The sequence below is a fragment of the Mustela nivalis genome, assembly GCF_964662115.1.
Source record: "Mustela nivalis genome assembly, chromosome: X".
NCBI lineage: Eukaryota > Metazoa > Chordata > Mammalia > Carnivora > Mustelidae > Mustela > Mustela nivalis.
Window position 1 is genome coordinate 66,579,809 of NC_139040.1, and position 26,371 is coordinate 66,606,179.

At 39.5% G+C, this 26,371-nt stretch overlaps 1 protein-coding gene across 1 annotated transcript in view; it reads right to left on the reverse strand.

Moving 5' to 3' along the window:
* Positions 1-1,452: 1,452 nt before the first annotated feature.
* The window catches only part of CDX4 (caudal type homeobox 4), a gene marked incomplete at both ends in the record, with an annotated part of 29,951 nt that continues 5,032 nt past the window's right edge, over positions 1,453-26,371 (reverse strand). Inside the window, 6 exon segments of the mRNA XM_082717794.1 lie at positions 1,453-1,536; positions 1,540-1,593; positions 22,910-22,999; positions 24,152-24,222; positions 24,225-24,248; positions 24,251-24,295. Coding sequence (XP_082573920.1) covers positions 1,453-1,536; positions 1,540-1,593; positions 22,910-22,999; positions 24,152-24,222; positions 24,225-24,248; positions 24,251-24,295 — 368 coding nt within the window.

Here is a 26,371-nt window from a genome sequence, read left to right on the forward strand (position 1 = left end):
TTCTTTAATCTTTTCAAGACTACATGACATAGCCCCAGGAGCAGCCATAGAAAATAAGCCCTCTTTCTGAGATAAATTTCTTATTCTTCTTTTTTTAATTTTTTTAAATAATCATATAATATATTTTTATCCCCAGGGGTACAGGTCTGTGAATCACCAGGTTTACACACTTCCCAGCACTCACTGTAGCACATACCCTCCCCACTGTCCATAAACCTACCCTCCCTCTCCCAACAACCCTCCCCCCATCAACCCTCTAAATTTCTTATTCTTAACACAAACACAGGTAGTTATGCTCAAGACTCTTATTTATTAAGAATTTTGAAGATGTATTTTGAAGAGGAAAGTAAAGTTGTGTTTTGATTACTTTCCTACTTTAGTAAAACTTTCTTTCAAACCATCTCAATTTAAAATGATCAAAAGTCCAGGCTTCAGCCTTGACAAAGGCTTTGGCCTTTGACACTCAAACAGAATATTGAACCAACACCAAAAACTCCAGGCAACTCTACTCATTGCAACCCAAGTTGTGTGTTCGGAACCTGTAAACTGCATCTCCTTGGGCCATACTGCATTAACATGACTTAATGCAAGTAACACTGAACAGTTTTATGGTGATAGCAAGGAGAGGCTATAGACCAGCACACTGTCCTTGTGCTTATGTTAACTCTGACTGCCACTGAACTATAATACTAAATAGAGTGAAAATACAGAAAGGGGATTAGAGTTTGTTCTCTGTGTTGCAGAGCAACCTTTTTATTGACTCAACCAAGCTGTTTTGTTTTAGTCTTACTTCATTATTTTGGCAAGATTTGAAATTGACACTATAGGTTGGAAATTCTAAGATGAGGTAATTGATGCCAGAAAATGACTAATTGATGAACAAAAAATACTCTTCCTATTTATTATTTTTAATAAGTGATAATGGATTCAGAGTCATCTCTTGCTGATTCTTAAAAATTTGTCTTGTTATGAAAATGCTGTTAGCTTTTGAATTAATCACTTGCAAAAGTAGCTACAGATGGATAAATTTCTGTTTATCTCCTCCACACCAAGACAGAATAAAACAACACACCCAGCATCAAATAACAAATATAAGTACACATACACAAATGTGCTTTCTTCCTGAACTGATTATTAACAATTTGTTCACAAGTAAGTTTCTGAAATTGTGAGTAGAGTTGCAAAGGCCTGTGATTGTAGCATTTAATTATATAGCTTACCAGCAAGTTCCTAAGTGACTGCCATATAGCATAGCACACAACAGGAGTTTTCTGAGGATGATTTCTAATAGTAAGTGACCTCTCAATTATCTTCAACCACTGCACATCCACTTGTTCTGAATACTGCCTCATGAGATATTACATCCTGTCCTAACTCCTCTGCTGATATGTTGGAGACCAAGAAGACAATGCTAAAGGGTGGAGGACTTTCCATTTCTCTTTGCCTTTTCTTTCATTCAGAGACTACGACCTGCTGTATCTCAATAGGCTGAAATCTACGAACAGCAGATGAGGTGTTGAATAAAGTGTTAGGTAGTTACCCAGGGCTGATGGAGCCAGAATCACTTTGTACTGACCCTCCATTGTTCTCAAACTGGGAGGTTTTCTTTTTTTCTTTCTTTCTTTCTTTTTTTTTTTTTTAGCCAAAGATTATTTTATTTCAAGAATTATTAATGCTGATAAAATCCCAACTCAGTGGGGAGGAGTCAAGATGGCGGAGAAGTACCAGGCTGAGACTACTTCAGCTAGCCGGAGATCAGCTAGATAGCTTACCTAAAGATTGCAAACACCTGAAAATCCATCGGCAGATCAAAGAGAAGAAGAACAGCAATTCTGGAAACAGAAAAACAACCACTTTCTGAAAGGTAGGACCAGCGGAGAAGTGAATCCAAAGCGACGGGAAGCTAGAACCCGGGGGGGAGGGGCCGGCTCCCAGCAAGCGGCGGAGTGACCGCGCACAAAATCAGGACTTTTAAAAGTCTGTTCTGCTGAGGAACATCGCTCCAGGGGCTAAACCGGGCGAAGCCCACGTGGGGTCAGTGTGGCCTCAGGTCCCGCAGGATCACAGAAGGATCGGGGGTGTCTGAGTGTCGCAGAGCTTGCGGGTATTGGAACGGGAAAGCCGGCTACAGAGACAGAGCCGACAGTAAGCTCGCACCTTGGGGTGACCTTGAACCGGTCGCAGGCTCAGTGAGCTCGGAGCGCGGCCGGAGGTCAGGAAGACGGGAGTAACTGGGCTCTGTTCTCTGAGGGCGAACTGAGGAGTGCGGCCCTGGGCTCTCGGCTCCTCCAGGCCAGAGACCAGAAGGCCGCCATTTGTATTCCCATCCTCCGGAACTCTACGGAGAGGGCTCAGGGAACAAAAGCTCCTGAAAGCAAACCCGAGGGGATTACTCACCCCGGCCCCGGGTAAGGGCGGTGTAATTCCGCCTGGGGCAAAGACACTTGAGAATCACTACAACAGGCCCCTCCCCCAGAACCGACAAGAAATCCAGCCAAGACCAAGTTCACCTACCAAGGAGTGCAGTTTCAATACCAAGGAGAGCAGCAGAATTCCAGAGGAGGAGAAAGCCAAGCACGGAACTCATGGCTTTTTCCCTGTGATTTTTTTTAGTCTTGCAGTTAATTTAATTTTTTTCTTTTTCATTTTTTGTTTTTTTTTTCTCGCCTTCGGGTAAAAATTTTTTTTTTAACTGTTACCTTTTTCTTTTTTAATGATTTTTTACTAGTTTATCTAATATATATATTTTTTCTTTTTTACATTTTTCTTAGCTGTTTTCTTTTTTTTAATTCGTTTCTTTTCTTTTTTTTTACTTTTTTCTTTTTTTTTCTTTCTTCCTTATTGAACCTCTTTTTATCCCCTTTCTCCCCCCTCACAATTTGGATCTATTCTAATTTGGTTAAAGCACATTTTCCTGGGGTTGTTGCCACCCTTTTAGTATTTTACTTGCCCCTTCATATACTCTTATCAGGACAAAATGACAAGACGGAAAAATTCAACACAAAAAAAGAACAAGAGGCAGTACCGAAGGCTAGGGACCTAATCAATACAGACATTGGTAATATGTCAGATCTAGAGTTCAGAATGACAATTCTCAAGGTTCTAGATGGGCTCAAAAAAGGCATGGAAGATATTAGAGAAACCCTCTCGAGAGATATAAAAGCCCTTTCTGGACAAATAAAAGAAATAAAATCTAACCAAGTTGAAATCAAAAAAGCTATTAATGAGGTGCAATCAAAAATGGAGGCTCTCACTGCTAGGATAAATGAGGCAGAAGAAAGAATTAGTGATATAGAAGACCAAATGACAGAGACTAAAGAAGCTGAGCAAAAGAGGGACAAACAGCTACTGGACCACGAGGGGAGAATTTGAGAGATAAGTGACACCATAAGACGAAACAACATTAGAATAATTGGGATTCCAGAAAAAGAAGAAAGAGAGAGGGGAGCAGAAGGTATACTGGAGAGAATTATTGGGGAGAATTTCCCCAATATGGCAAAGGAAACGAGCATCAAAATTCAGGAGGTTCAGAGAACGCCCCTCAAAATCAATAAGAATAGGCCCACACCCCATCACCTAATAGTAAAATTCACAAGTCTCAGTGACAAAGAGAAAATCCTGAAAGCAGCCCGGGAAAAGAAGTCTGTAACATACAATGGTAAAAATATTAGATTGGCAGCTGACTTATCCACAGAGACCTGGCAGGCCAGAAAGGGCTGACATGATATTTTCAGAGCACTAAACGAGAAAAACATGCAGCCAAGAATACGATATCCAGCTAGGCTATCATTGAAAATAGAAGGAGAAATTAAAAGCTTCCAGGAGAAACAAAAACTGAAAGAATTTGCAAACACCAAACCAGCTCTACAGGAAATATTGAAAGTGGTCCTCTCAGCAAAGAGAGAGCCTACAAGTGGTATATCAGAAAGGAACAGAGACCATATACAGTAACAGTCACCTTACAGGCAATACAATGGCACTAAATTCATATCTCTCAATAGTTACCCTAAATGTTAATGGGCTAAATGCCCCTGTCAAAAGACACAGGGTATCAGAATGGATAAAAAAACAAAACCCATCTATATGTTGCCTCCAAGAAACTCATTTTAAGCCCGAAGACACCTCCAGATTTAAAGTGAGGGGGTGGAAAAGAATTTACCATGCTAATGGACATCAGAAGAAAGCAGGAGTGGCAATCCTTATATCAGATCAATTAGATTTTAAGCCAAAGACTATAATAAGAGATGAGGAAGGACACTATATCATACTCAAAGGGTCTGTCCAACAAGAAGATTTAACAATTTTAAATATCTATGCCCCCAACGTGGGAGCAGCCAACTATATAAACAAATTAATAACAAAATCAAAGAAACACATCAACAATAATACAATAATAGTAGGGGACTTTAACACTCCCCTCGCTGAAATGGACAGATCATCCAAGCAAAAGATCAGCAAGGAAATAAAGGCCTTAAACGACACACTGGACCAGATGGACATCACAGATATATTCAGAACATTTGATCCCGAAGCAACAGAATACACATTCTTCTCTAGTGCACATGGAACATTCTCCAGAATAGATCACATCCTCGGTCCTAAATCAGGACTCAACCGGTATCCAAAGGTTGGGATCATTCCCTGCATATTTTCAGACCACAATGCTCTAAAGCTAGAACTCAACCACAAAAGGAAGTTTGGAAAGAACCCAAATACATGGAGACTAAACAGCAACCTTCTAAAGAATGAATGGGTCAACCGGGAAATTAAAGAAGAATTGAAAAAATCATGGAAACAAATGATAATGAAAATACAACGGTTCAAAATCTGTGGGACACAACAAAGGCAGTTCTGAGAGGAAAATATATAGCGGTACAAGCCTTTCTCAAGAAACAAGAAAGGTCTCAGGTACACAACCTAACCCTACACCTAAAGGAGCTGGAGAAAGAACAAGAAAGAAACCCTAAGCCCAGCAGGAGAAGAGAAATCATAAAGATCAGAGCAGAAATCAATGAAATAGAAACCAAAAAAACAATAGAACAAATCAATGAAACTAGGAGCTGGTTCTTTGAAAGAATTAATAAAATTGATAAACCCCTGGCCCGACTTATCAAAAAGAAAAGAGAAAGGACCCAAATAAATAACATCATGAATGAGAGAGGAGAGATCACAACTAACACCAAAGAAATACAAACTATTATAAGAACATACTATGAGCAACTCTACGCCAATAAATTTGACAATCCGGAAGAAATGGATGCATTGGTAGAAACATATAAACTACAACAACTGAACCAGGAAGAAATATAAAGCCTGAACAGACCTATAACCAGTAATGAGATTGAAACAGTCATTAAAAATCTCCAAACAAACAAAAGCTCAGGGCCAGACGGCTTCCCGGGGGAATTCTACCAAACATTTAAAAAAGAACTAATTCCTATTCTCCTGAAACTGTTCCAAAAAATAGAAATGGAAGGAAAACTTCCAAACTCATTTTATGAGGCCAGCATCACCTTGATCCCAAACCCAGACAAGGACCCCATCAAAAAAGGGACCTAGAGACCAATATCCTTGATGAACACAGATGCAAAAATACTCAACAAAATACTACCCAATAGGATTCAACAATACATTAAAAGGATTATTCACCACGACCAAGTGGGATTTATTCCAGGGCTGCAAGGTTGGTTCAACATCCACAAATCAGTCAATGTGATACAACACATCAATAAAAGAAAGAACAAGAACCATATGATACTCTCAATAGATGCTGAAAAAGCATTTGACAAAGTACAGCATCCCTTCCGTTTCAAAAGTCTTCAAAGTGTAGAAATAGAGGGCACATACCTCAATATCATCAAAGCCATCTATGAAAAAACCACCGCAAATATCATTCTCAATGGAGAAAAACTGAAAGCTTTTCCGCTAAGGTCAGGAACACGGTAGGGGTGTCCATTATCACCACTGCTATTCAACATAGTACTAGAGGTCCTAGCCTCAGCAATCAGACAACAAAAGTAAATTAAAGGCATCCAAATCGGCAAAGAAGAAGTCAAATTATCACTCTTCGCAGATGATATGATACTATATGTGGAAAACCCAAAAGACTCCACTCCAAAACTGCTAGAACTTATACAGGAATTCAGTAAAGTGTCAGGATATAAAATAAAAGAACAGAAATCAGTTGCATTTCTCTACACTAACAGCAAGACAGAAGAAAGAGAAATTAAGGAGTCAATCCCATTTACAATTGCATCCAAAACCATAAGATACCTAGGAATAAACCTAACCAAAGAGACACAGAATCTATACTCAGAAAACTATAAAGTACACATGAAAGAAATTGAGGAAGACACAAAGAAATGGAAAAATGGTCCATGCTCCTGGATTGGAAGAATAAATATTGTGAAAAAGTCTATGCTACCTAAAGCAATCTACACATTTAATGCAATTCCTATCAAAGTACCATCCATCCTTTTTAAAGAAAGGGAACAAATAATTCTAAAATATATATGGAATCAGAAAAGACCTTGAATAGCCAAAGGGATATTGAAAAAGAAAGCCAACGTTGGCGGCTTCACAATTCTGGACTTCAAGCTCGATTACAATGCCTTCATCATCAAGACAGCATGGTACTGGCACAAAAACAGACACATAGATCAATGGAACAGAATAGAGAGCCCAGAAATAGACCCTCAACTCTGCAGTCAACTAATCTTCGACAAAGCAAGAAAGAATGTCCAATGGAAAAAAGACAGCCTCTTCAATAAATGGTGCTTGGAAAATTGGACAGCCACATGCAGAAAAATGAAATTGGACCATTTCCTTACACCACACACGAAAATAGACTCAAAATGGATGAAGGACCTCAATGTGCGAAAGGAATCCACCAAAATCCTTGAGGAGAACACAGGCAGCAACCTCTTCGACCTCAGCCGCAGCAACATCTTCCTAGGAACCACGCCAAAGGCAAGGGAAGCAAGGGTAAAAATGAACTATTGGGATTTCATCAAGTTCAAAAGCTTTTGCACAGCAAAGGAAACAGTTAAGAAAATCAAAAGACAACTGACAGAATGGGAGAAGATATTTGCAAACAACATATCAGATAAAGGACTAGTGTCCAGAATCTATAAAGAACTTCGCAAACTCAACACCCAAAAAACAAATAATCCAATCAAGAAATGGGCAGAGACATGAACAGACATTTCTGCAAAGAAGACATCCAGATGGCCAACAGACACATGAAAAAGTGCTCCACATAACTTGGCATCAGGGAAATACAAATCAAAACCACAATGAGATATCACCTCACACCAGTCAGAATGGCTAAAATTAACAAGTCAGGAAATGACAGATGCTGGCGAGGATGCAGAGAAAGGGGAACCCTCCTACACTGTTGGTGGGAATGCAAACTGGTGCAGCCACTCTGGAAAACAGCATGGAGGTTCCTCAAAATGTTGAAAATAGAACTGCCCTATGACCCAGCAATTGGACTATTGGGTATTTACCCTAAAGATACAAACGTAGTGATCCAAAGGGGCACGTGCACCTGAATGTTTATAACAGCAATGTCCACAATAGCCAAACTATGGAAAGAACCTAGATGTCCATCAACAGATGAATGGATCAAGAAGATGTGGTATATATACACAATGGAATACTATGCAGCCATCAAAAGAAATGAAATCTTGCCATTTGCGACAACATGGATGGAACTAGAGCGTATCATTCTTAGCGAAATAAGTCAAGCGGAGAAAGACAACTATCATATGATCTCCCTGATATGAGGAAGTGGTGATGCAATATGGGGGCTTAAGTGGGTAGGAGAAGAATAAATGAAACAAGATGGGATTGGGAGGGAGACAAACCATAAGTGACTCTTAATCTCACAAAACAAACTGAAGGTTGCTGGGGGGAGGGGGTTTGGGAGAAGGGGGTGGTATTATGGACATTGGGGTGGGTATGTGCTTTGGTGAGTGCTGTGAAGTGTGTAAACCTGGTGATTCACAGACCTGAACCCTTGGGGATAAAAATATATGTTTATAAAAAATAAACAATTAATTAAAAATATCCCAACTCAGTAAACAGATACAGATTTGATTAAAAGGAACATCGTTTCCAAAAACAAAATAAATTCCAAAGATATTAAATAATAGTTTCAAGAACCTTTAATTATAAAGGCAAGCTACAGTGCAATTAATTTTTTATTTATTATCATATTTATTTATTTATTTATTTTTTATAAACATATAATGTATTATTATCCCCAGGGGTACAGGTCTGTGAATTGCCAGGTTTACACACTTCACAACACTCACCATAGCACATACCCTTCCCAATGTCCATAACCCCACCCCCTCTCCAAAACGCCCTCCCCTCCGCAACCCTCAGTTTGTTTTGTGAGATTAAGAGTCACTTATGGTTTGTCTCCCTCCCAATCCCATCTTGTTTCATTCATTCTTCTCCTACCCCCTTAACCCCCCATGTTGCATCTCCACTGCCTCATATCAGGGTATCATATGATAGTTGTCTTCCTCCGCTTGACTTATTTCGCTAAGCATGATACCCTCTAGTTCCATCCACGGCGTCGCAAATGGCAAGATTTCATTTCTTTTGATGGTTGCATAGTATTCCATTGTGTATATATACCAGTTCTTCCTTATCCATTAGTCTATTGATGGACATCTAGGTTCTTTCCATGGTTTCGCTATTGTAGACATTGCTGCTATAAACATTCTGTGCACGTGCCCCTTCGGATCACTACGTTTGTATCTTTATGGTAAATACCATGTCGTGCAATTGCTGGGTCCCAGGGAAGTTCAATTTCAACATTTTGAGGAACCTCCATGTGATTTTCCACAGTGGCTGCACCAGCTTGCATTCCCACCAACAGTATAGGAGGGTTCCCCTTACTCTGCTTCCTCATCAGCATCTGTCATTTCCTGACTTGTTAATTTTAGCCATTCTGACTGGTGTGAGGTGATATCTCATTGTGGTTTTGATTTGTATTTCCCTCATGCCGAGTGATATGGACCACTTTTTCATGTGTATTTTGGCCATCTGGATGTCTTCTTTGCAGAAATGTCTGTTCATATCCTCTGCCCATTTCTTGATTGGATTATTTGTTCTTTTGGTGTTGAGTTTGCTAAGCTCTTTCTAGATTTTGGACACAAGCCCTTTATCTGATATGTTGTTTGCAAATATCTTCTCCCATTCTGTCAGTTGTCTTTTGGTTTTGTTTAACTGTTTCCTTTGCTGTGCAAAAACTTTTGATCTTGATGAAATCCCAATAGTTCATTTTTGTCCTTGCTTCCCTTGCCTTTGGCGTTGTTCCAAGGAAGATGTTGCTGCGGCTGAGGTCGAAGAGGTTGCTGCCTGTGTTCTCCTCAAGGATTTTGGTGGATTCCTTTCGCACATTGAGGTCCTTCATCCATTTTGAGTCTATTTTCGTGTGTGGTGTAAGGAAATGGTCCAATTTCATTTTTCTGCATGTGGCTGTCCAATTTTCCAAGCACCATTTATTGAAGAGGCTGTCTTTTTTCCACTGGACATTCTTTCGTGCTTTGTCAAAGATTAGTTGACCATAGAGTTGAGGGTCTATTTCTGGGCTCTCTATTCTGTTCCATTGATCTATGTGTCTGTTTTTGTGCCAGTACCATGCTGTCTTGATGATGACCGCCCTGTAATAGAGCTTGAAGTCTGGAATTGTGATGCCACCAACGTTGCCCTCTTTTTCAATATTCCTTTGGCTAGTCGAGGTCTTTTCTGGTTCTATGTGAATTTTAGGGTGATTTGTTCCATTTCTTTGAACAAAACTTGATGGTATTTTGATAGGGACCATATTAAATGTGTAGATTGCTTTAGGTAGCATAGATATTTTCACAATATTTGTTCTTGCAATCCAGTAGCATGGACCATTTTTCCATTTCTTTGTGTCTTCCACAATTTCTTTCATGAGTACTTTATAGTTTTCTGAGTATAGATTCTTAGCCTCTTTGATTTGGTTTATTCCTAGGTATCTTATGGTTTTGGGTGCAATTGAAAATGGGATTGACTCCTTAATTTCTCTTTCTTCTGTCTTGTTTTTGGTGTAGAGAAATGCCACTGATATCTGGGTATTGATTTTATATCCTGACAGTTTACTGAATTCCTGTACAAGTTAATGCAGTTTTGGAGTGGAGTCTTTTGGGTTTTCCACATATAGTATCATATCATCTGTGAAGAGTGATAGTTTGACTTCTTCTTTGCGAATTTGCATGCCTTTAATTTCCTTTTGTTGTCTGATTGCTGAGGCTAGGACTTCTAGTACTATGTTGAATAGCAGTGGTGATAATGGACATCCCTGGCGTGTTCCTGACCTTAGCGGAAAAGCTTTCAGTTTTTCTCCATTGAGAATGATATTTGCGGTGGTTTTTTCATAGATGGCTTTGATGATATTGAGGTATGTGCCCTCTATTTCTACACTTTGAAGACTTTTGAAACGGAAGGGATGCTGTACTTTGTCAAATGCTTTTTCAGCATCTATTGAGAGTATCATATGGTTCTTGTTCTTTCTTTTATTGATGTGTTGTATCACATTGACTGATTTGTGGATGTTGAACCAACCTTGCAGCCCTGGAATAAATCCCACTTGGTCGTGGTGAATAATCCTTTTAATGTATTGTTGAATCCTATTGGGTAGTATTTTGTTGAGTATTTTTGCATCTGTGTTCATCAAGGATATTGGTCTCTAGGTCTCTTTTTTGATGGGGTCCTTGTCTGGGTTTGGGATCAAGGTGATGCTGGCCTCATAAAATGAGTTTGGAAGTTTTCCTTCCATTTATATTTTTTGGAACAGTTTCAGGAGAATAGGAATTAGTTCTTCTTTAAATGTTTGGTAGAATTCCCCTGGGAAGCCGTCTGGCCCGGAGCTTTTGTTTGTTTGGAGATTTTTAATGACTGTTTCAATCTCATTACTGGTTATAGGTCTGTTCAGGCTTTATATTTCTTCCTGGTTCAGTTGTGGTAGTTTATATGTTTCTAGGAATGCATCCATTTCTTCTGGATTGTCAAATTTATTGGCGTAGAGTTGCTCATAGTATGTTCTTATAATAGTTTGTATTTCTTTGGTGTTAGTTGTGATCTCTCCTCTTTCATTCATGATTTTATTTATTTGAGTCCTTTCTCTTTTCTTTTTGATAAGTCGGGCCAGGGGTTTTTCAATTTTATTAATTCTTTCAAAGAACCAGCTCCTAGTTTTGTTGATTTGTTCTATTGTTTTTTTGGTTTCTATTTCATTGATTTCTGCTCTGATCGTTATGATTTCTCTTCTCCTGCTGGGCTTAGGGTTTCTTTCTTGTTCTTTCTCCAGCTCCTTTAGGTGTAGGGTTAGTTTGTGTACCTGAGACCTTTCTTGTTTCTTGAGAAAGGCTTGTACCGCTATATATTTTCCTCTCAGGACTGCCTTTGTTGTGTACCACAGATTTTGAACTGTTTTATTTTCATTATCATTTGTTTCCATGATTTTTTTCAATTCTTCTTTAATTTCCCTGTTGACCCTTTCATTCTTTAGGATGCTGTTTAGTCTCCATGTATTTGGGTTCTTTCCAAACTTCCTTTTGTGGTTGAGTTCTAGCTTTAGAGCATTGTGGTCTGAAAATATGCAGGGAATGATCCCAATCTTTTGATACTGGTTGAGTCCTGATTTAGGACCGAGGATATGATCTATACTGGAGAATGTTCCATGTGCACTAGAGAAGAATGTGTATTCTGTTGCTTTGGAATGAAATATTCTGAATATATCTGTGATGTCCATCTGGTCCAGTGTGTCGTTTAAGGCCTTTATTTCCTTGCTGATATTTTGCTTGGATGATCTGTCCATTTCAGTGAGGGGAGTGTTAAAGTCCCCTACTATTATTGTATTATTGTTGATGTGTTTGTTTGATTTTGTTATTAATTTGTTCATATAGTTGGCTGCTCCCACGTTGGGGGCATAGATATTTAAAATTGTTAAATCTTCTTGTTTGCCAGACCCTTTGAGTGTGATATAGTGTCCTTCTTCATCTCTTATTATAGTCTTTGGCTTAAAATCTAATTGATCTGATATAAGGATTGCCACTCCTGCTTTCTTCTGATGTCCATTAGCATGGTAAATTCTTTTCCACCCCCTCACTTTAAATCTGGAGGTGTCTTCGGGCTAAAAATGAGTTTCTTGGAGGCAACATATAGATGGGTTTTGTTTTTTTATCCATTCTGACACCCTGTGTCGTTTGACAGGGGCATTTAGCCCATTAACATTCAGGGTAACTATTGAGAGATATGAATTTAGTGCCATTGTATTGCCTGTAAGGTGACTGTTACTGTATATGGTCTCTGTTCCTTTCTGATATACCACTTGTAGGCTCTCTCTTTGCTGAGAGGACCACTTTCAATATTTCCAGTAGAGCTGGTTTGGTGTTTGCAAATTCTTTCAGTTTTTGTTTGTCCTGGAAGCATTTACTCTCTCCTTCTATTTTCAATGATAGCCTAGCTGGATATAGTATTCTTGGCTGCGTGTTTTTCTCGTTTAGTGCTCTGAAAATATCATGCCAGCTCTTTCTGGCCTGCCATGTCTCTGTGGATAAGTCAGCTGCCAATCTAATATTTTTATCATTGTATGTTACAGACTTCTTTTCCTGGGCTGCTTTCAGGATTTTTGTCACTGAGACTTGTGAATTTTACTGTTAGGTGACGGGGTGTGGGCCTATACTTATTGATTTTGAGGGGCGTTCTCTGAACCTCCTGAATTTTGATGCTCATTCCCTTTGCCATATTGGGGAAATTCTCCCCAATAATTCTCTCCAGTATACCTTCTGCTCCCCTCTCTCTTTCTTCTTTTTCTGGAATCCCAATTATTCCAATGTTGTTTCTATCATTTGTTTTCCTGAATTTTTTCAATTCTTCTTTAATTTCCGGGTGACCCATTCATTCTTCAGAAGGATGCTGTTTAGTCTCCATGTATTTGGGTTCTTTCCAAATTTCCTCTTCTGATTGAGTTCTAGCTTCAGATAATTGTGCACTGAAAATATTCCTGTAATGACCCCAATCTTTTTTTTAATTATTAAATTGATTTATTTATTTTCAGAAAATCAGTATTCATTATTTTTTCACCACAGCCAGTGCTCCATGCAAACCGTGCCCTCTATAATACCCACCACCTGGTACCCAACCTCCCACCCCCTTGCCACTTCAAATCCCTCAGATTGTTTTTCAGAGTCCATAGTCTCTCATGATTCACCTCCACTTCCAATTTACCCCAACCCCCTTCTCTCTAACTCCCCATGTCCTCCATGCTTTTTGTGATGCTCCACAAATAAGTGAAACCATATGATAATTGACTCTCTCTGCTTGACTTATTTCACTCAGCATAATCTCTTCCAGTCCCATCCATGTTGCTAGAAAAGTTGGGTATTCATCCTTTCTGATGGAGGCATATTACTCCAGTGTATATGGACCACATCTTCCTTATCCATTCATCCGTTGAAGGGCATCTTGGTTCTTTCCACAGTTTGGAACCATGGCCATTGCTTCTATGAACATTGGGGTACAGATGGGCCTTTTTTTTATGACATCTGTATCTTTGGGGTAAAAACCCAGGAGTGCAATTGCAGGTTCACAGTGAAGTTCTATTTTTTTTTAAAGATTTTATTTATTTATTTGAGAGGGAGAGAGAGTGAGAGAGAACATGAGCAAGGAGAAGTTCAGAGAGAGAAGCAGACTCCCCGCGGAACTGGGAGCCCTATGCGGGACTCAATCCCGGGACTCCGGGATCATGACCTGAGCTGAAGGCAGTCGTCCAACCAACTGAGCCACCCAGGCGTCCCAGTGAAGTTCTATTTTTAATTTCTTGAGGAATCTGCACACTGTTCTCCAAAGAGGCTTCACCAACTTGCATTCCCACCAACAGTGGAGGAGGGTTCCCCTTTCTCCACATCGCCTCCAACTCATGCTGTCTCCCGTCTTGCTAATTTTGGCCATTCTAACTGGTGTAAGGTGATATCTCAATGTGGTTTTAATTTGAATCTCCCTGAGGGCTAGTGATGATGAACTTTTTTTCATGTGTCTGATAGCCATTTGTATGTCTTGATTGGAGAAGTGTCTGTTCATATCTTCTGCCCATTTTTTGATATGATTGCCTGTTTTGTGTGTGTTGAGTTTGAGGAGTTCATTATAGATCCTGGATATCAACCTTTTGTCTGTATTGTCATTTGCAAATATCTTCTCCTATTCCGTGGGTTGCCTCGTTGTTTTTTTGACTGTTTCCTTTGCTGTGCAGAAGCTTTTGATTTTGATGATGTCCCAAAGGTTTATTTTTGCTTTCAGTTTTTAATCCCTTATTGCTAGAGAAACTCATAAATACCTCATTGTCAGGAAGGCTCATTCAGGTGTGTTTGTCTTGTCCCATGTTGTCAGGAAAGCAGCTTCCTTGGGACATTTTAAGGCACATTTGAGCATCAATGGCATCAAAAATGAAAGGAGGCTTGTCATCAGATCTTATGAAATGAACAAAGGCTGGTAACATTCCTTCAATTGGCCAAATAATTATTAGAAACCAAATAAAAACATTGGGTTACCATTATTTGTGTAGAATTTTTTATAGAACTATGAAAAATAATAGAGTCTAGGGTTACCATTATTTGTGTCGAATTTTTTATAGAACCATGAAAAATAATAGAGTCTGTAATAGTAATTTTTAGAATCGCAAGCAAGACACTAATTCCAAATCATAGAATGTTCTAAATCATGAAGCTATACCTAAGGCTAGCCAGGTAAACAAGTCAATTTCTTCAATTTCTTTCATGAGTGTTCTGTAGTTTCTCGAGTACAGATCCTTTACCACTTTGGTTAGGTTTATTCCCAGGTATCTTATGGTTCTTTGTGCTATAGTAAATGGAGTCGATTCTCTAATTTCCCTTTCTGTATTTTCATTGTTAGTGTATAAGAAAGCCACTGATTTATGTACATTGACTTTGTATCCTGTCACGTTGCTGAATTGTTGTATGAGTTCTAGTAGTTTGGGGGTGGAGTCTTTTGGGTTTTCCATATAAAGAATCATGTCATCTGCAAATAGAGAGAGTTTGACTTCTTCATTGCCAATTTGGATACCTTTTATTTCTCTTTGGTGTCCTTATTTCTCTGGTTGCTGTTTCTAGGACTTCTAATACTATGTTGAACAAGAGTGGTGCAAGTGGGCATCCTTGACTTGTTCCTGATCTCAACAGGAAGGCTGCAAGCGTTTTCCATAGAGGATGATATTTGCTGTGGGTCTTTCATAAATAGATTTGATGAGGTTCAGGAATGTTCCCTCCATCCCTATATTTTGAAGAGTTCTAATCAGGAATGGATGCTGGATTTTGTCAAATGCTTTTTCTGCAACAATTGAGAGGACCATGTGGTTCTTCTCTCTTCTTATATTAATTTGTTCTATCATACTGATTGATTTGCGAATGTTGAACCATCCTTGTAGCCCAGGGATGAATCCCACCTGATCATGGTGGATAATCTTTTTGTGCTGTTGGATCCTGTTGGCTAGGATCTTGTTGAGAATCTTAGCATCCATATTCATCAGTGATATTGGTCTAAAATTCTCCTTTTTGGTAGGGTCTTTGCCTGGTTTGGGGATCAGGGTAATGCTGGCTTCATAAAAAGAGTCAGGAAGTTTTCCTTCTGCTTCAATGTTTTGAAACAGCTTCAGGAGAATAGGTGTTATTTCTTCTTTGAAGGTTTGGTAGAATTCCCCAGGGAATCCGTCAGGTCCTGGGGTCTTGTTTTTTGGGAGGTTTTTGATCACTGCTTCAATCTCGTTTCTAGATATCGGTCTATTCAGGTTGTCGAGTTCTTCCTGGTTCAATTTTGGTAGTTTTTAGTTTTCCAGGAATGCATCCATTTCATCTAGGTTGCTAAGCTTATTGGCATATAACTGTTGATAATAACTTCTGATGATTGTTTCTCCTTCCTTGGTGTTAGTTGTGATCTCTCCCTTTTCATTCATAATTTTATGAATTTGGGCTTTCTCTCTTTTCTTTTGGATTAGTGTAGCCAATGGTTGTCGATCTTATTGGTTTGTTCAAAAAACGAGCTTCTAGTTTCGTTGATACGTTTTACTGTATCTCTGGTTTCTACCTCATTGATCTCAGCTCTAATCTTGATGATTTCTCTTCTTATGTGTGGAGTTTGATTTGTTGTTGGTTCTCCAGTTCTTTAAGGTGTAGAGACAGCTGGCGTATTCTGGATTTTTCAATTTTTATGAGGGAGGCTCGGATGGCTATGTATTTCCCCCTTAGGACTACCTTTGCTGTATCACATAGGTTTTGGACCAAAGTGTCTTCATTCTCATTGGTTTCCATGAATTGTTTCAGTTCTTCTTTGATCTCCTGGTTGATCCAAGCATTCTTAAGCAAGGTGGTCTTTAGCTTCCAGGTGTTTGAGTTCCTTTGGAACTTTTCCTTGTGGTTGAGCTCCAGTTTCAAAGCATTGTGATCTGAGAATATGCAGGGAATAATCTCAGTCTTTTGGTATCAGTTGAGTCCTGATTTGTGACCCATATGTGGTCTATTCTGGAGAAGGTTCCATGTGCACTTGAGAAGAATGAGTATTCTGTTGTTTTAGGGTGGAATGTTCTGTATATATCTATGAGGTCCATCTGGTCCAGTGTGTCATTCAATGCTGTTGTTTCTTGATTGATTTTCTGCTTCGATGATTTGTCTATTTCTGAGAGAGGCATGTTAAGATCTCCTATGATTAGTGTATTCATATCAATATGACTCTTTATCTTGATTAACAGTTTTCTTAAGTAATTGGCTGCTCCCATATTGGGAGTATAGATATTTACAATTGTTAGATCATCTTGGTGGATAGTCCCTTTAAGGATAATTTAGTGTCCTTCTGTATCTCTGACTACAGTCTTTAGTTTAAAGTCTAATTTATCTGATATGAGAATCGCTACCCCAGCCTTCTTTTGAGGCCCATTGGCATGAAAGATGCTTCTCCATCCCTTCACTTTCAGTCTGGGTGTATCTTTAGGTTCAAAATGGGTCTCTTGTAGACAACATATGGATGGGTCCTGTTTTATCCATTCTGCAACCCTGTGCCATTTTATGGGTACATTTAGGCCGTTCACATTGAGAGTGATTATTGATAGATACGTTTTTATTGATATCCAGTTACCTTTGAAGTCTTTCTTTCTGTAGACTGTCTCTATATTTCTGTTCAATGCTATTCTTGGTATTTTTCCTCTTTTATAGAACCCCCCTTAATATTTCCTGCAGTGTCAGCTTGGTGGTTGCATAGTCTTTTAAGCCTTGCCGGTCTTGGAAACTCTTTATCTCTCCATCCATTTTGAATGTCAGTCTTGCTGGATAAAGTATTCTTGGCTGCATGTTCTTTTCATTTAGTGCCCTGAATATATCTTGCCAGCCTTTGCTGGCTTGCCAGGTCTCTGTGGACAGGTCTGACGTTATTCTGATGGGCTTCCCTCTGTAAGTAAGGAGCCTCTTTGTCCTAGCGGCTTTCAAGTGATTATACCTACAATTATAATTCCTCAATTTGACTATCAGGTGTCGTGATGTTTTTTTTGATATGTATAATCTTGGGTGGAGACCGTTCAGCCTCTAGTACATGAACGCTGTTTCCATTCGCGAGATTGAGAAAATTTTCATGAAGGATTTGTTCCACTATATCTTCTAGACTTCTTTCTTTCTCCTCCCCTTCAGGGATTCCAATAATTCTGACGTTGGAATGCTTCATGGCATCATTTATTTCCCTGATTCTGTTTTCATGGTTTCTAAGCTGTTTGTTCCAGGCTTCCTCCTGATCCTTTCCCTCTATCTGTTTGTCCTCCAGATCACTAATTCTATCTTCTGTCTCAGTTACTCTAGATTTGAGAGAGTTTAGATTAGATTGGAACTCATTGAGAGCATTGTGAACCTCCTCCCTGGTAGCTTTAAGCTCCGCCTTAACATTATGAACATACTGTCTGGTCGCTTTCAGTTCAGCCCTAATCAATTCCGTTTGGTCATCCATGTCTTTCTCCAACCTAGCTATTGCCTGGGTAACTGTTAGCCTGAATTCTCTTTCCGACATATTTTCTATGTTGATAGCTGTTAGCTCTGTTGCAGAAGGTCCATCCTCTGTATTTTTCTTCTGTTGGGCATTCCTCCTCCTAGTCTTTTTGGTGGGAGATGACTGAACAGATGTAGCTGGATGTATCAACTGTGTTGTAGTCAAGGTGCACCTCAGAACACTTCCGAGCAAACAGGATTCCCCACCCAAACGTGAGACAAAAGAAAAAGAAAAAAAAAGAGAGAGAGAGAGAGACAGGAAAGAAAGGGAAGATGAAAGAGAAGGTTCAGCCCAGATGGGCCCCAAGGTAAGAGTTATGAAGTAGACAGACAAAAACAGACAAACAAAAAGACCGATACTAGTATATGACAAGAGAAAAAAAATGTGCAAATAAAGGATGAACCTCGTCCAAAAGAACCCCAAGTGTAAAATTTATATGCTATCAGGACAAACATAAAAACGCAGTAACACTGGTGGAAGAAGAATATGGGAGAGTGGTTATAAATTCTCAGTGTGTGCGAGGAAGGTTGTTTTGATTTTCCTGGATGTATCTTGATATCTTTGTTAAAGTATTCAAATTTCCTAAGATAAAGGGGATTAAAAATTGGTTTACCTATAGGGATAGTATTGATTGGGGAAAGGGGATTACTTTGAAGTTTAACTCTATATGAATATAAGAGGATAAAAATAAAAAGGAATAAACTAGACTAAACTAAATTAAAATTAAAAAAGAGGAATTCAAAAACTAAAAATGCAAAAGAAAAACATAAGTGTATGTATCAAAAAGTTTTAAGGGTATTATGGAATTTGATGTACTGTACAGCTTGCTGTGATGGTAAATAGGTTAAAAAAATTACCTATGTGTAAAAAAAAAAAATGAACCATAATAATGGGAACGAGTGAAAAATAAAAATTTTCCTATGAAGTAGTGGTTGTTCTCTTGTAGTCCTTTTTTTTTCCTCTCTTTTTTTGTTTCTTGGTTTGTTTTCTGGGGGAGGGGCCTGCCACGTGGGTTTCAGTCAATGATGTTCCCTGAGTTAAGTCCTCCCACCCCCCTCAAGGGGGTGGGCTCTGAGGAAACTGGTTTTTTTTCGGGCTTTTGTTCTCTGGCGGTTTTTATGTTTGTTCACTTTTTTTTTCTCTCACCTTGACCGCTTTTTATGGTTTTTGTAGTTTTAGGGGAAAACAAACCACACTCTGATTTCCCTCTCAGAGAGAAGCCTGAGTCTGGGTGCAGAGCCTAAATAAGTTCCCCCTTGGCCGCTGGCAGAGCAGGTTCCATGTTGCAGACCCTAGGGACACAGGATCTTTGGCTTGTACCCAAAGCCAAGGCAGTGGCGGCTGTCTGGGAGCTTCCGACCACCAAAGAGTTTCCAAGCAGCGATCGCACACTGAGATTTTCTGCTGGCCCGGGCTGGGAGTGCCTGGTCTTGCTGGGTCTAAGAGTGCCCGGCTTGTGTGCACCTCTTTCAGGGGCGGCTATGGGTCGTGCGTGTGTGTCTCAGGCACTGAGAACGGGACGCAGGTCCGAAAGCACCAGGCTGGGCTTTTGTGCACCTCTGTCAGGGGAGAGTTTGGGGCACGTGGCTTAGGCTCTGAAACAATGGCGCGGGTCAAAGAGCACTGGCCCGGGCCTTTGTAACTCTCAGTGGAGCATGAGGGATGTGCGCGCCTATCTCAGGCTTTGTAGCAGAGCTCTCGCGTTTTGCCCAACGGCGTGGCTCCCATCCCCTCACAGGATCCAGAACCCACGCATTCTCGGGCGAGCTGGTGGCTTAGGGCCCACGACCTGGTTTCTCTGCTGCACTCTCTCTGCCACAGCACCAGGGGAGGCTGTCCTGGGACCAGAGACTTAAGCCCTTGTCCCTAGCCATCCCGATTCCCACAATTTCCCCCTGCCATCCTTTTCTCTTTTTGAGTGCTTTCAATCAGTCTCCAAGTTAATGCTGGTCCCCAGACGCAGGGCTCTCTAGCTCGTATTGGGGTATTACTTTTCAACCGGTCGCCTCTGGTGGCTCCCTCCCCCTTTTGTTTATCTTCCAATATCAGTCGCTGTTCCCACTCCACTTTACCTGCCCACTGGAGTCTTCTGCCCCTGTAGAGATCCAGACGTGTATAATTCTGATCTCAGGCTGATTTCATGGGTGAATGGAGTTCTTTGGTCGTTAATCAGCTCACTTTGGGGTACAGGCTGAAAAGGTGCCTCCTCCTACTTCCCCGTCATCTCCCCCCACCCCATCCCAATCTTTTGATACCGGCTGAGACCTGATTTAGGACTGAGGATGTGATTTATTCTGGAGAATGTTCCATGTGCAGTAGAGAAGAATGTGTATTCTGATGCTTTGGGATGGAACGTTCTGAATATATCTGTGATGTCCATCTGGTCCGGTGTGTTATTTAAGGCCTTTATTTCCTTGTTGATTTTTGATTGGATGATCTGTCCATTTCAGTGAGGGGGGTGTTAAAATCCCCTACTATTATTGTATTATTGTTGATGTGTTTCTTTGATTTTGTTATTAATTTGTTTATATAGTTGCTGATCCCATGTTGGGGGCATAGATATTTAAAATTGTTAGATCTTCTTGTTGGACAGATCTTTTGAGTATGATATAGTGTCCTTCCTCATCTCTTATTATAGTCTTTAGCTTAAAACCTAATTGATCTGATAGAAGGATTGCCACTCCTGCTTTTTTCTGATGTCCATTAGCATGGTAAATTGTTTTCCACCCCCTCACTTTAAATCTGGAGGTGTCTTCGAGTCTAAAATGAGTTTCTTGTAAGCAAAATATAGATGGTTTTGTTTTTTTTATCCATTCTGATACCCTGTGTCTTTGGATTGGGGCATTTAGCCCATTAACATTCAGGGTAACTATTGAGAGACATGAATTTAGTGCCATTATATTGCCTGTAAGGTGACTGTTACTGTATATTGTCTCTGTTCCTCTCTGATCTACTACTATTAGGCTCTCTCTTTGCTTAGAGGACTCCTTTCAATATTTCCTGTAGAGCTGGTTTGGTGTTTGCAAATTCTTTCAGTTTTTGTTTGTCTTTCAGTTTTTGTTTGGAAGCTTTTAATCTCTTCTTCTATTTTCAATGATAGCCTAGCTGGATATAGTATTCTTGGCTGCATGTTTTTCTCGTTTAGTGCTTTGAATATATCATGCCAGCTCTTTCTGGCCTGCCAGGTCTCTGTGGATAAGTCTGCTGCCAATCTAATATTTTTACCATTGTATGTTACAGACTTCTTTTCCTGGGCTGCTTTCAGGATTTTCTCTTTGTCACTAAGACTTGTAAATTTTACTATTAGGTGACAGTGTGTGGACCTATTCTTGTAGATTTTGAGGGGCATTCTCTGAACCTCCTGGATTTTGATGCTTGTTCCCTTTGCCATATTAGGGAAATTCTCTCCAATAATTCTCTCCAATATACCTTCTGCTCCCTTCTCTCTTTCTTCTTCTTCTGGAATCCTAATTATTCTAATGTTGTTTCGTCTTATGGTGTCACTTATCTCTCGAATTCTCCCCTCGTGGTCCAGTATCTGTTTGTCCCTCTTTTGCTCAGCTTCTTTATTCTCTGTCATTTGGTCTTCTATATTGCTAATTCTTTCTTCTGCCTCCTTTATACTAGCAGTGAGAGCCTCCATTTTTTATTGCATTATGATTGCATTAATAGCTTTTTTGATTTCGACTTGGTTAGATTTTAGTTCTTTTATTTCTCCAGAAAGGGCTTTTATATCTCCCGAGAGGGTTTCTCTAATATCTTCCATGCCTTTTTTGAGCCCATCTAGAACCTTGAGAATCATCATTCTGAACTCTAGATCTGACATATTACCAATGTCTGTCTTGATTAGGTCCCTAGACTTCAGTACTGCCTCTTGTGCTTTTTGTTGTGGTGAATTTTTCCATGTTGTCATTTTGTCCAGAGAAGAGTGTATGATGGAGCAAGTAAAATACTAAAAGGGTGCCAAAGACCCCAGGAAAATTCCCTAAATCATTGGGGGTAGAAAGGGGATAAAAAGAGGTTCAGAAAAAAAGAAACAATTAAAAAAAATGAATAAAGAAAAAATATAAAAAAGAAAAAAATATATATATTAGATAAACTAGTTAAAAAACGTTAAAAAAAGAAAAGGGTAAAATTAAAAAAAAAATTTAGCAGCAGAAGAAAAAAAATTGAAAAAAGAATAACAAATTAAATTAACTGCAAGACTAATGAATCATAGGGAGAAAGCCATGAGTTCCGTGCTTTGCTTTCTCCTTCTCTGGAATTCTGCTGCTCTCCTTGGTATTGAACCTCCACTCCTTGGTAGGTGAATTTGGTCTTGGCTGGATTTCTTGTTGATCTTCTGGGGGAGGGGCCCATTGTAGTGATTCTCAAGTGTCTTTGCCCTAGGCGGAATTGCACCGCCCTTACCAAGGGCCGGACTGAGTAATCCGCTTGGGTTTGCTTTCGGGAGTTTTGTTCCCTGAGTGCTTTCTGTAGAGTTCCGAAGGACAGGAATGAAAATGGCAGCCTCCCAGTCTCCTGCCCAGAGGAGCAGAGAGCTCGGGGCCCCACTCCTCAGTGTGCCCTCAGAGTATAATGCCCAATTACTCCTATATCCCTGGCCTCCAGCTACGCTCCGAGCTCACCCAGGCTGCGACCAGTTGAAGGTAACCCTGAGCTGAGAGCTCACTCCTCGGCTCTGTCTCTGTAGCGGCTTTCCCGTTCTAATACCTGCAAGCTCTGTGACACTCAGACACCCCCTATCCTTCTGTGACCCTGTGGGTCCTGCAATCTTTAGATAAGCTAACTAACTGATCTCTTATTACCTGATGTAGTCTCAGCCTGCTACTTCTCCACCATCCTGACTCCTCCTCCGGGAGATTTTCTTTTTGATCATCTTTCTCTCCATGGCTCTGTGATTCTGAAACCAGATTTTCACCTGAAACAAAAAATGCTTTAGATTAAATGGAGCATCATACCAAATGCAGTTTTCATAGTTATTGCTGATATTGTATGGAGATTTTAGCATTTACAAAGCCCTATCACATGTATCACTTCATCTGAGGCTCCCAGTGACCTTGTGAAGCATACATATTTAGCAGGTTAAAAAAATGCCGAGACAGAGAGAAGGAAAGTATCTTGCATGAGATGAAACTTTGAGATCAAATCCAGGGCTACTGATTCTAAATGCAGTGCTCTTTACATTACATCTCATCCACTGCCTCTGTTAGGTAGAAATTAATGATAGAATGGCAGATGCTGAGGTGTGGTGATAAAAGGGGAGGGATTTAAATAACAAAGGTGATTACTATTTGTCATTAAAAGTAACTTTCTAATAATAAGTTTAATGAAACATAGAACTGGGTGTACAGGGTGATCAAATATTCTATCTCTTGCTGTGATGCCAATGTACCTTCATACCTGGATGAAATGCAAGCTGCTTGGGATAGGTAGCACACTAACGGACTTTCCAATTCCAGCATTCTAAGATTCCAGGATTACTTCTAGACTTAAGCGAAAAAGTATCAGATAGTTTTGTAATATCAAAGTTTAGGTAAATGGAAACCATTAATCCTTGTCATGCTTCATTGAGTACCTACTGTATGCTAAATTTGAGGCAGGTCGTAGAATTATACAGACCATTGAAAATTAAATTTCCTACCCTGAATAATAGAAAAACTTGGTTCAGGTAGCAGCATTGGTGTTCAGTTACTATTATAGTTTGGCTGATGTGAACCAGACAATTGCCATGATTGCCAAATCACCACTTCAAACATTTGTTGTGACTACTTGGGGAGGCAATCAAGGTTTTGACTTGACTGATTAACTTTATGGGAGTTTTAAATCTTCACCTTTTTTGTTCCAACCCTTTGCTTCTCCATCTGCATATTGCCTACCACATTCAGTTTTTAACAAAACCACTGACCAATGAGACTAAACTAGGAGGTCCAGGAGAATGAATGTGGGCTTTAAGGAGCTTTGATAGTGTCTTGGTCTTTTGTTTTGCATCCATTCTTGCTTACAGACTTCCCTAAAACCTCAGCCTATTGAAATAACTGTTTAAGACATGTTGGTTGTACTTCCAGTGTACCTGTCTTTCAGAAAGGCCCAGGTTGACTGCCAATTCTGATTTTCTCCAAATGGTGATATATCTACTGCATGGAATTCCTTCTCTAGCTCCAGTCTTGATGTTCTGTGTAAACCATACGGTACTTTTCTTTTGTCCTGGTTTTCCCTGTTAGGGGAGAAAGTAATATGTTTAATCACATTTTACTTCTTTGGAGATTGCTTTGGTTGAAGGAATCAGAACTACACTTCCCATCCTTATCTATTACTTTTGAATATGAAACAAGTACATTTTAAACCAAATATGTCATATATCCACTTTATCATTAAATTCTTTATTATCAGCCACCACCATTGACCTATTTATACCACAGCATTTTATTTTTTATTTTTCACACCACCATTGACCTATTTATACCACAGCATTTTATTTTTTATTTTTCTTTAAAGATTTATTTATTTATTTGACAGGCAGAGATCACAAGCAGGCAGAGAGGCAGGCAGAGAGAAAGGGGGAAGCAGGCTCCCTGCCAAGCAGAGAGCCCGATGTGGGGCTTGGTTCCAGGACCCTGGGATCCTGACCTGAGCCTAAGGCAGAGGCTTTAACCCACAGAGCCACCCAGGTGCCCCACATTTTATTTTTTTTTTAAAGCAAACACTTAATCCATGATTTTCATTCCCTTCCCTTCCTGCTTGTAGAAGCAACACATAGCATACATACAATTTCCTTTATATTTTATGCAGTTCATTTTTACCATTTCTTATTGAACCCCTCACCTACACTTTGAATTGTGCAGAGTATGTCTCATCCCCATTTTGAAATAAGAAACCTGAGGCTCAGTGTAGGTAAGGAAATGGTTTTGTGCTAGTGAACTGAAGTGCTGGGACCTAAACATATACCTCTGACTCTTAGTCCATTATGCTAAATATTATTCCCAGTTTAAATATGCTGGGAAGCATAAGAATGGTCCAAGTACGACAAACTATTCTGTGATCCTGACATTATTAGCTGCATACATTCTAGTTATGTATATACTCTATAGAGAATTTTGTTTGGATAATAATTTTAAAGAAAGCATTTATTGTCACTTAGATTCTGTTCTAGGATAGCTCCTATTATCTACTAGAAAAAAATTTTTGTGTGTGAGCATCTTAAGTCAACTTTTATTCCCAAGTGGCTAATCAATGGGGGAAGGAGGAGGTGTTGACATAAGCAGAATGAAATGAGTATTCTCATATTCTTTGAAAGGATATACAAATATTTGCTTTGTGTTTCAGCATTTAACTAATTTCTCATGCCCTTCCTCAGAGTTTTATTCCTCCTTTAAAATTTTCCAAATGTTATTAGGAAGGTTCCCTTTCTTTTCAATTTTTCTAACTCCCTCCAGGACCTTTCTTCTTTTCTCTATGGCATTTGGCAAACTGCTTCTGATCTTCCCTGGCTGTTTTTGATGTGAGGTTTTGGGGAGCGATCTGTAGGACAAAGGTTTCTTTAAAGTGGTTCTCTAAACCCCACTGAGGTGTTAAGAAGCAGCAGAGGCTTAACAAAGGAGCTACAAAGCATCAGATACCATCCTGAACCCTCTTTACATTCAGAAACACCAGCCAGTTGGTTTGAAATTTACAAGCCCTAAACAAATGTCAGACACTCTTTCATCTCCAGGAAAGGAAAAAAAAGGACATGAATGTAGAAACAAATTCTGGATGAGAGATATGTTTTAGTATTAAACTTAATGGCTGAATAACTCATGGACTAATGAACTAAACTGTACTTTTCTCCCTGAAAACTGAAAATTATGAGCACTAGTCAGTTAAACTACCTGGAAGGCCTAAAATTTGAGCTGGTTTTTTGAATCCAAACAGAAACCCAGGAAACCAGAGGTCTGGCATTTGATTATTTACAGAGGCAGAATGTATATTTGAAGTCACAATGAAATCTTGGAGGTTTAATTTATTTCCAGAACCTCATATCTTGGGATCAAAATATATATTTTAAGAGATGTCTCCTTAAACCCTTTCTAATCCCAAGATAACTGAGTATTTAAATTCTAACTTGAAGCAGAAGTTAAAATTCAACTTGTACATGTCTGTATTTTCTGCTCTTTCATAATCAGTAAATATAACCAGAGCTCAAGAAAGAACTCTGGAAGGTTGCTGTCCTTCCCCACCCCCATTGGTCATAAATTCCCCTCTTGCAGTTTCTTCTAAGGACAATAAAGTGAAGACCAGGCTTCTTTATTTGCCA